The sequence below is a fragment of the Triticum urartu genome, chromosome 6, assembly GCF_003073215.2.
Source record: "Triticum urartu cultivar G1812 chromosome 6, Tu2.1, whole genome shotgun sequence".
Lineage (NCBI taxonomy): Eukaryota > Viridiplantae > Streptophyta > Magnoliopsida > Poales > Poaceae > Triticum > Triticum urartu.
The window spans coordinates 69,034,031-69,044,530 of NC_053027.1; the positions used below are offsets into that span (position 1 = coordinate 69,034,031).

General features: G+C 40.4%; 1 protein-coding gene across 4 annotated transcripts; it reads right to left on the reverse strand.

The window, feature by feature from the left end:
• Positions 1–514: 514 nt before the first annotated feature.
• LOC125516002 (peroxisome biogenesis protein 5-like) lies at positions 515–10,278 on the reverse strand. Of its 4 annotated transcripts, XM_048681484.1 has the most exons (13): positions 10,032–10,278; positions 9,172–9,297; positions 8,945–9,098; positions 8,664–8,857; positions 8,164–8,454; positions 7,206–7,325; positions 6,324–6,464; positions 5,479–5,648; positions 5,012–5,255; positions 2,378–2,465; positions 1,881–1,996; positions 1,399–1,615; positions 515–704 (listed from the first exon to the last, which is right to left on the reverse strand). In XM_048681484.1, the coding sequence occupies exons 1-11, from the start codon at positions 10,146–10,148 to the stop codon at positions 1,974–1,976; spliced, it is 1,668 nt and encodes a 555-aa protein (XP_048537441.1). In that variant the 5' UTR covers positions 10,149–10,278; the 3' UTR covers positions 515–704; positions 1,399–1,615; positions 1,881–1,973. The 4 variants fall into 4 exon arrangements, with proteins under 4 accessions (XP_048537441.1, XP_048537443.1, XP_048537442.1 ...); XM_048681486.1 differs by lacking the exons at positions 515–704; positions 1,399–1,615 and adding an exon at positions 4,648–4,891 and having other exon boundaries at positions 1,944–1,996; XM_048681487.1 differs by lacking the exons at positions 515–704; positions 1,399–1,615; positions 1,881–1,996; positions 2,378–2,465 and adding exons at positions 2,492–3,269; positions 4,648–4,891.
• Positions 10,279–10,500: the final 222 nt, after the last annotated feature.

The following is a 10,500-nucleotide window of genomic DNA, read 5'->3' on the forward strand; positions in this document are numbered from 1 at the left end:
CTCCCGCCGCCGCCGGCGGTCGCCCCCGGATCTGGCCGGGTGGTGTCGGTGGCGGCGGGTCTTCCAGTACCCGCGCATGCTCCTCCTGCCCGGGGCGATCTCCGGTGGATGCAGCGGTCGCGAGGCTTCTTCGTTTTTTGTCGATCCGCCGTTGTCGGCATTTGTTTCTCTTGTATTTTCTCTTTCATTTCTTTTGGGCATGACTGTGCTGCTTCCGCCCCAGCACCTATCGTTGGTTGTCTCGGTTGGTTGCTTTGTATACAAAGCAGGGGGAAACCCTTTTTCGGTAAAGATAGATTTCAGTGTTCATCGTTATAGTAAGTTAGGTAAATGAGTAGTTCACATTATAACCGTCTGCGCTTAATCAACATTATTCACTAGGTGACATTCATTGTACAAAAAGTGCCCAGAATTTTTACAATACTGAGAGAGCATGATAATAAGACAACCATTTCAATACTAAAAGTGAAAGAACATAAACTCACTTATGTAATGATGACAAGCATGTTAATGGACCAGTGGAGTAATGTTAACTCAATATAAGGTTTCTTATTTCGCAATCGCAGGGTATTTGCGAAAAATGCAATTATACAGTCAACAACATGATCGAGTGATCATTGTGATACACAAGAATTACCTGGTTTAGCATAGCTATTTCTCATATTAGCCCATGCACCGACGTAGTTGGGCTTCAAATCTAGAGCCTGAAATAACAAGCAACAATTTGGGGTTACTTCCAGGCATTTTTTAGTATACCACAATCAACATCTAAAGTAATAAGCCAAAGACCTGGGGAACTCTTTAGTATACCCGTATTTTCTGTAATGAGCGCTAAGATGGTTTCGATCAGTCATCCACTTTATAGTTTATTTATACTAATAAAATAAGTGAAGGATGCAAATAAACATGTATTTGTAGGATCGGACACCAAATCAATGGGATTACACTGCATCAAATAATTTGATTATGATGCAAGAAGCACTTGGGATGTAGCATACATTCAGCAGGAAACACAATCTTGGTGTCAATCACACAGAAACTTATCCACATTCCACAGAGAGGGATTTAGCTGCCCCAATCCCAATGCTTGTGATATGCGACATTACTTTCCATACGCCAATCAGTGTATTAGTTGATCATTTCAAAAAAAAATTAGTTCCAACATGTATAGAGACACTATATTATAAAACTATTTTTGTCAGACAAGAATCATGCTGCTAGCTTTTGCAGTTTGCACCGCAAATACAACTGCCAGAGCATTCCTTAAAAAGGAATAACCAGAGTCTGTGATAGAGACAAAGTGCTATACTTCTTAAACCAAGCATATAAATATACTTAAAAAACAGAACGAAGCTTTCACCAAAGTTGAAGTTCAAGCACGTTCCAAAAAATAATTACCTGCTGGTATGCCAGTACGGCATCAGCATTCTGGATGCTGTTTGCTTGGGTCGCACTGAGCTTGTTCCAGAGAGAATAGTCTTGTGGTTTCAGCTGTAGTGCCGTCTTGAATGAAGCTATAGCTTTATCTTATTCTCTTGATAAGTTGTACAAGACACCCAGAACTATGTGGACATCAGCATCCTCAGGCGACATCTGAGCAGCTTCATTAAACAATCTAACAACATGGTGAGAGGTACGCATCAAAAAAAAAACATGGTGAGAGGTAGGTTGTTTAGTATCCTAAACTAATAAACTTTAGTAAGATCAGAAAACAGATTGTACAGACACATGATTACAGTTAATAATATCTCATAGAAAGGTACAATAAACTGAGACAGTTATACAGAATACCATTTGGAAGCTGGAGATGGAAAGGGTTTAACAAGTTAAAATTGTTTGTTTGATACACCATCATTATGAATTAGATATCCCTCACTTACATCTGGACCATATGGTGAATCAGTTTGGTGGGGAGGGGCGAGACCTCCGTACTTTGGATGATTCTGGAATCTGGAGCCACCTCGAAAGATATCTTAATGCTTTTCCTGTTCCAACTCTGCAGTGATCATATAAGATAAATAGTTCCTCTCATGATGGTATACACAAATATTGAAATATAACAACCGGAAGTAGGGCTATTTCGACAAATTTCCTGCTTTAACAGAAATTCAAAATATATTAGAACATGTTATGAGCACAACTATTGCAGCATTATTACACACTGGGGAGGAGGAGGATTGGAGCATTGGGAAGTTTTTCTAACTGTAAATGAAAATTGAAAAACCTGGAAGATGGCTTAGTTTTTACAATTGAAACCAGCTTGCACAATGCAGATACCTGTTACCTTCCAATCCTACCTTCTACCACTTCATTTCTTATAAGAGCAACTCCAGCAGATTAAGCAGGTCACTGAAATGCTCACATAAATAACACTCACCGTTTGTGTGACGACTGACACCAAGAGCAAGAAGAACTTCCAAGTTGGTAGGATTGGCCTCCTGGGCACGCAGCATTGCAGCAATGGCCTGAAAGCAAGGAAATAAATTAATAATAGCAGACTCTTTTAGCAAAGAAGAAGCATGGAGCCCATCCCGCATACCCCAAGATTCTTAGAACTAACATTCGTTATTTATTTTGTATATATGAATATCTAATTCTTGTGAGGTAAACTACATTAGAGAATGGTTCACATCATTAGTCACGAGAATTAGCATATTGCTTTGGCCTTTCAGACAAGATAAAACAATATTCCTTGAAAATGATCTAAACTCGGTAATGAACAAATATGATGCATCCAATACATCCATGCTGGACTACCATAGTGACAATAATCCGTTCAACATATGCCAAACATGTAGTATATAATACTTGGTATAGGGATGAAAAAGGAGCGGAATCTTTCCGTCTGGTCCGCAGAAAAACGGAAAAAAAAATGTGGAATTGGAAATCTTGGGCAACGGAATTTCTTAGGCAGAAAGGGAAACAAAAACGGTACAACATTTTTCGGCAGAGCAGACACGAAAATGAAATATCTGTTTCCATAAATACGGAAATTTCCGTTATTACCATGGCTGTGTGTGGCCCAATAATCGAGCAGGCAACAATGAACAAGCACACATGCAATGTGTGGGCCACCGGAATGTAAATACAACCTTAACCTAATCCTCTGTCCCTAATTGACAAAGGACAGAGCAGGCGAGCACATCCAATCATCCCGAGCCCACACGCTGCCACCCATCCATCCTTGCTGCGGTGCGATGGCAAGCAGAGCGCCTCCACCACCATCGTCTGTCGCGGGCTCACTGCCCTCCTCCGTTGACGTCGATGCCCTATGCCGATAGGGGTGGAAACGGATTGGATAGTGCCCTTCCCACTTCCGTTTTCATATTTCAAAAACAAAGATGAATGCTGAATACGAATACGGAGCGGATGTTACTCGAATATGGATACGGATCAGGTGTTTTCTCAATTCAGAACCGATGCAAATATCTTATAATTTAGTGCCATATTAGGTAAAAGAAATAAGTCAACAATTATGTGACCTAAGATGATCGACTCGCACCATACGATAAATCAATGATAGACGATCGACTCGCACCATACAATAAATCAATGATAGACCAGTAGACGGAGAAACACTGTTGAAGTATATGGGGAATGCCCAACCTTCTCCATCAATTCGGACTTTTGGAGCAACTGGTTGGTGCATGAAGCATGGTGTGCTATCAGAGACAGAGGTCTCGAGTTCGAGTCCTGGCTAGTGTGATTGTTTTCTACAATTGCTGCTCGCTCCCTTCCACATTTGAGGCACGCAGCAAGACAGAGAGACTGCACACGAGTGGGGGTGTTGAAGTATATGTGGAATGCCCAACCTTCTCCATCAGTTTGGACTTTTGGAGCAACTGGTTGGTGCGTGAAACCCAATACATACCACTATAATGCATAATAGTTTCTAAGTTGAATCATACAAAAAAAAGTAAGATTCAACAACTTTTTAGGCCTTTAGAGCATCTCCAATACGTGCCCATAAGGCACCAAATTATGGTTGGAGCAAAATTTGCAACACCTAAAAGTGCTTTTTTACAACACCAAAAACCTCCTTCCGAGTGCTTTTTTACAACACCAAATCGTGCGGTCCCGAGTGGTCCCCCTGGTGTTGCAAAATTCGCAACACTTGGTGTGGGTGTTGTATATTTGGAGTAAAACTTTTGCATATATGGCACCTGTTGGAGCAGCGTTTTCCCCTCGTGATTAAAAAGTGATCCTGCACTATTTTAGGGCACCTATTGGAGATGCTCTTATGTTGGATACTCGCCCCCCGTTTCTTTTTTACTCTGCGTATAAAATTTGTCTGAAGTCAAACTACGTAAAGTTTGACCAAATTTATCTTAAAAATATCGACATTTACAATACAAAAGTTCTATAGTATGAAAATTAATTTCATGATGCATCTACTAATATTGATTTCATATTCTGAATATTGATATTTTTCTAATATAGTTGGTCAAACTTTACGAAGTTTGACTTCAAACAAATTGTATACGCAGACTAAAAAGAAATGGAGGGAATACTTAGCATATAGGGCTAGAATTGTTTAAATTGGCTAACTTTTTTTTCAGATACGGATATATCCAATTCCATATCCAAATTTTTCAAAATCCCATACAACATTTGTATTTGTAAAAAGAATCCAGATATTTCCAATACCCATTTTCATTTTAGTTCGGATGCCAATGTTGACTTGCAATATATGGTTTTCTTGAATATGACTATCGGATATTTCAAATTTTCCACCGCCACTTTCCACCCTTCTATGCCGGTAAACCTTTCTCACACCGATGCGCCACTCCTGCATAGTTTAAGGGTTCTTTTTCCTCCAGCGATAGTGTACACGTCCATACCGTATTCGCTCCATACCTCCTTCGGGTATCTGTATTTGTTTCTGCTCCCACTAAAAAATATGAAAACAAATGTGATATGACTCAATTCCAGCTGTTTCCGCTCCACTTTTATCCCTGACTCGGCATATGAACATCAGAACATCACTAAAATTAATGAGAGGCACAATTACCTGCTGGTCATCATCATTTTCGGCATGTGTTACTCCAAGCAACCTCGAACCTTCAGCATTATCAGGGTTCTTTAAAACTTCAGCCTCCAGAGGAAGAGCAGCTTCACTTAAGAGGCCCTTCCGAAAGAGTTCCTGCACTTCCTGCATTGGATTAGGGTGACCAACATATGGGTTCATCTCAGAAGAAACATAAACCCCTCGAGAAGAGCCAGAACTTTTGGAAGCTGACAGTTGGTTCTGAAACCTACAAACAATGTACAATAATAGTTAATGATAAGCTGTAAACAGAACGTAACCAATCAATGGTAAAAACAAATGACTTCTCAATGAATATTAACCAAACCCTAAGTTCTTTTAGTAATCTGACAGAGAGATTGGTCAGATAACATATCAAGAAAGAAGCAACAGAGGTCGGCTCAACCTTAATACTATTAGCAAAGACAGAAAAACAAGAGACTTGTACTTACTCATCTGCCCACGGATCAGCAGAGCTCTCACCAAAAGCTCCTCCACTGAACTCCTCTGCCCAATCATCCACATTCAATTTGGAGAACTCATCGACCCACTTCTCTTTGAGCCCACCCTGATTCTGTTCACTAGAGAACTCACTAACCCAACTATCGGACCCTTGTGAAAGCTGTAGAACAAATATTAGTGAGGCAAAATCATCAGTGTCCAGCACATGTAAGTGTGAAAGAAGGGACATCGATGTACTATTCCTAAATAGCTACAACCCACTACCTATTTTTCCCACACATGCAAGCATGCCACATGAGCAAGTCCTGCATGCAAGTCATAAATTACATGTTTTTCACATTATTCTATGCATGCAGGGCTGCCACATCATCAATTTGTGCATGTTAGTTATAAGTTATCTTTTCATTAGATTTTGTATTGACAGTATACGTTTTGGGCGATTGCAGCATACCTACATATTTCATCCTTCACATTTTTTGTTAGAAATGATGTTCTGTTAACTGGAATCCACTTTTTATTCTCTTTTTATATGCTTCATGTTTTTTCACCTTTTTAAGATAACATTTGCTTTCCATTAGTTTTAGATGTTTTTTAAGCAACTATTTATGCATATTCTAACAAGATTCCTGTAGCAACATTTGGGGCATCATCTAGTGTTCCTAAATGATAATACCATTATTACACCACTGTTCCTTTTTTACATTGCCTGGAAAAACTAGAACCCCATTTGAGCATGGCATGCATTAATTTACACACATCCAGCTCTCAGGTGAAAACTAAACCCCATTTAGCACACCATACAATTATTTAAATGCATCCAGCTCTCTGGTATTACCTCTTCATGCACAAACTGATCTGCCCAAGAATTTGCATTAGCATTATCCTGTGTTTGAAATTCATCAGCCCAGTCACTGGATTGAGATGCTGAACCTTGTTTTACTTGGTTATCTTCTATAATAAGTTCACCACGGCTCATCTTTGAAACAAAAGGAAAAAGAAAGTGTCATCAGGTGCTTAAGGTTGCAAACTTAAGTGACAAATTCTAAGGATGAAGCACTAGTAGAGATGATCCTATAGTATAATATAAGGTTGCAAAAAATACAGTTGATTAACTTAATGTAAATAAACAATATTATTATTGGTGAAAGATACAGACTTAAGAAAGAGTTCTCATGATCCAATATCTACAAAATTTGAGTTTGAACCATGAAATGTAATAGGCAGTATCCGTAGAATATCTAGCAGAACATATATAATAAATAAATAGGATTTCATATCACCCCAATTGCCACTAAAAAAAGTGTTTTTGACATAAACAGAAACATTGGACACGTGTGCGGTATAACACGATATATCAATAGTGTGTCGTACACCAAATACAAAACTTATTCACAATATATGTTTGTTCATTTCTGCATATCCAATAGAGGTTCTTCTCTATCAGTTTGGAAAGCAAGATCCTATTTAGGAGGTTTGGTCTGACTTTTGGAGGATTCATTGAGATAATTTAGGCATGTTGGACCTAATCTAGAACATTTAGGTTTAGCCTAACATATCAAGATGCAAATGCAATCACATCAATACATGAGTAGGATATTTCCTTATGAAGAAGAAAAATAAATTATGATGAGCTGTTGTTCAAGCAAATTTTCACTGTGGGTAAAAACAATGTGCAAGCAAAATAGAGTTACATGTACAACCAGGCCATTATAAATACCTGGAATTTTGGGTCATTGTTACTTGATAATGTTTCTGCAAGCATACGGGATTGCTGCATAGCTGCGAGATTCACCATGTTCGCTCCTCCCATCTGACCCATGGCCATCTGAGACTGATGCTGATACAGCATAAAGTACATAGCATAATTTAAGCCATGTATCCCACAAATGAACATGCTAGTGCAGAAGGAAACCAAATTATGATGAGTATGCAGATTTCCATACAAATTACAAGGCTTTGTTTTTTTTTTCACTTTATAAGCCAACTAAAACTAGTTAATATTTAACAGATATATTGAAAGAATGTGATCCTTTGTCACCTCATGTTCTAGAATAACTACATTTAGTAAAAGTAAGAATTCTATGTTTACATAAGACTGTCTAAAATAAACACACATACATATATAAAGAATATCTTAAACTTTATTTCTAAATACAGCATACAATTACTCATAGCTACCATAATATCTCGATCAATGGGTAGGGTAGTGAAACTATCAGATTACAGCTGGGTAATGGCATACCAAACCCACATATCCTTTTCTCAAACAAACTTTCTTATTGGATTGTGTTTCCTGTTGGATATTGGCAAAATGGCAATTTACTCACAAAAATGGAAAACATAATTTTCTAATGTTTACGAGAAAATTCCAGTAGAAACAGAACAAACTCAAGAATACTACAGCGCATGGTGCAGATACAAATGAAATCCAGAATTGCATTTGGATACATAGATAGCCAGATATCATCATTTATTTGGCAATCAGATTATCCAGATAAAACGGTATCAATTGCAACATAGTTATACTGGCCTAGAAGCTAAACAGTATCTTCAGCATGGCTGAACTTGGTTCTAGGATGTGTTGTCTGCTCATATGATTAGTATAAACAATGAAAAAACATGCTTCACAATTGATGGTTGTGAAAACGTCAAACATGCTTTTAGAAGGCTCTGACCTGTTCAAACTCAGAGGCCCATCCATTGGGACCATATTGCTGCACAAAAGAGTGCGCCCAACCCTCAGGGTTATTATTTTGCTTGCCAAACTCAGTGATCCAACCCTCAGGGTTATTGTTTTGCTTGCCAAACTCAGTAATCCAATTATTTTCAACATTGTGCATTGGGCCAGATCTCAAAGCACTTTGGGATTGATTCCAGTACTCCTCCATCTCTGGGTACGGCCCATGCAGGGGATTTTTCATTCGATCACTATTGTCAATATCAAGAGAATGCAGCAATGTATTTACCTGATATACGGATAAAAGTGTTACATTCAAGAATGTTCATCTAGTAAACATTCATCAACAAAACATAAGCAGCACATGGAACTTAGAATGTCAAGCAAGTCAACAGGAAACTACTGAGCTAAGCTAATGGAGAAAGGACAGAAATAAGTGTTGTGAGCAAATTTGTATGATCCATGGCTATTCCAGTCACAAATGCAAGAAAAGTTAACCTGTGCTTGTATATATTCTTCAGGTTGATCGGCCAAAATATGGTGTGCCATTATGAAGCTGCGATCACGTATACATTGCTTGTCGGCTTCGGACAAACCAAGAGCTGGTACTGGGACAGCTTGAAATGGCACACCAGCTCGGCCACTTAGAATAAAAGAATGCAGAACACCAGATAAGACCCTTTGTGGTGGACCTGGAACAGAAGTTAGGAGTCATTGCAATGTGTGGTTAATAGACAACCATTCACAGTAGACAGAAATGCTAAGACACAGAAATCTACCATCCAAGGCCGGTCCCAAGGTAGGGCCTGCATTGTTATAAATTTGCTCAAACTCTGCAAAGTTTGCTTCTGGCCCTCCAAATGCAGAATGCCCCGGAGGGCGAAAAGATCCAACCCAATCATTAGCAGGACCCCCACGACTGAAGTCGGCACCCTGCAAGTGTTCAACAACAGTTAGGAATGGCCAAACGGGACACAAAAAGAAAGTTTTGGAGAATCACCATTACCCATGCAAATGGTCGTTGATCTTGCTTGAACTCATTCTCAGAGCCAGGGAGAGTAGACAGTGGAGCTCCGCTATAATCAGACGTAGTTGGAACATTAACTGAGGCTCCAGGAAGTCCCCTTAGTGACTGCACAAAAGAAAATGTTATAACCAATATTTTCTTGGACTTCAGCTACAATTTTTCAATGCATTTTGATGTTAAATATCCCACATTTCCAATTTAATCCACACAAATTCTTATAAATGAACATGGAAACTGGTAGGAGACAAAAAAATATATTTATTCACATATACCTAATGACTGGTATGTTCAGAATAAGGTCAATCAGAGATTCTCAGATAAGTTAATTCACAGAGCACTTGAACTTAAACTGGTGAAATGAGTGTGCTAAATGTTAGAATCCTAGCACGATGAGCTCTTTTAACCCTTTACTCTCTTTTTTAAAACAAGATAACAGCATAGGAATAGAGAAGCCTACCGATACTATAGCGAACTTGGTAGCTTGTACTTTACAAAGCACTGACTCAAGTATCTCGCCCAGCACTTCCGAGCATGGTTCCAGAGCAAGGTAAAAGGGAACAGACACTGAACCTTGAACCAATAATAGCTCTGGCCCGTCTAGTCAGTCTAAATCAATACACCAAGCAATTGGAGACATGCGACAGTACAACCCACGAATCAACCATATTCTTCAGCGCATCTAGACCGCGCGGGATACAGCACTGGCTTCGCGTAACGGAAGCGGCATATGAGCACAGAAGATCTAAAGGGCGCCTATTGATCCAGGCCACCGCAGATGCAGAGGGCAAGCCCTTAAGCTCGAGAGTCCTGACCGACGGGGCGACGGACTTAGGGTTTACCTCCGCTTTGTTGGACTGGCCGAGGAGGGTGTTGGCGAGGGCGCCGAATGGGTTGGAGGAGGACGCCCCGTCCGGGGCGCAGTTGTTCTGGCCGGTGATGAGGTGGCGCGTCCCCATGTCCGCAGAAGGCCCCCGCGGGCGCCGGAAGGACGCGCTGGCGCTGCTCCGATCGCCGGCGGCGAGAGGCGTTCAGCGGGAGGAGATGGGGAGTGAGGAGGAGGAGTCGCGTTGCGTGCGTCCCGGTGGCCTGGCGGGCCCTTTAGGGCGGATTTACAGTGCACGCAAAAAAACCAGCCCCGCCAGATACCCAATAAACCGCCCGGCCTGGCCCAGCCCGGCCCGGCCCAGCCTGTAAAATTTAGAGCGGCCCGTAAACCGCCCTCGATTCCCTCATATATACCGGGGCGACCGGCGTTTAGGGTTCACGTCTTCTTTTACCCCTTTCCCCTTCCGCCGCATTTCTTTACCT

Bases quoted from the DNA above. Each gene is read 5' to 3' on its own strand.
- LOC125516002 (XM_048681484.1), bottom strand. From the start codon at position 10,148: ATGGGGACGCGCCACCTCATCACCGGCCAGAACAACTGCGCCCCGGAC. The intron at 9,298-10,031 runs GTAAACCCTAAG...TCTTTTGTGCAG, and splicing joins GCCAGTCCAACAAAGCGGAG to TCACTAAGGGGACTTCCTGG. The intron at 2,466-5,011 runs GTAATTGTGCCT...CCTTGCTTTCAG, and splicing joins AAAATGATGATGACCAGCAG to GCCATTGCTGCAATGCTGCG.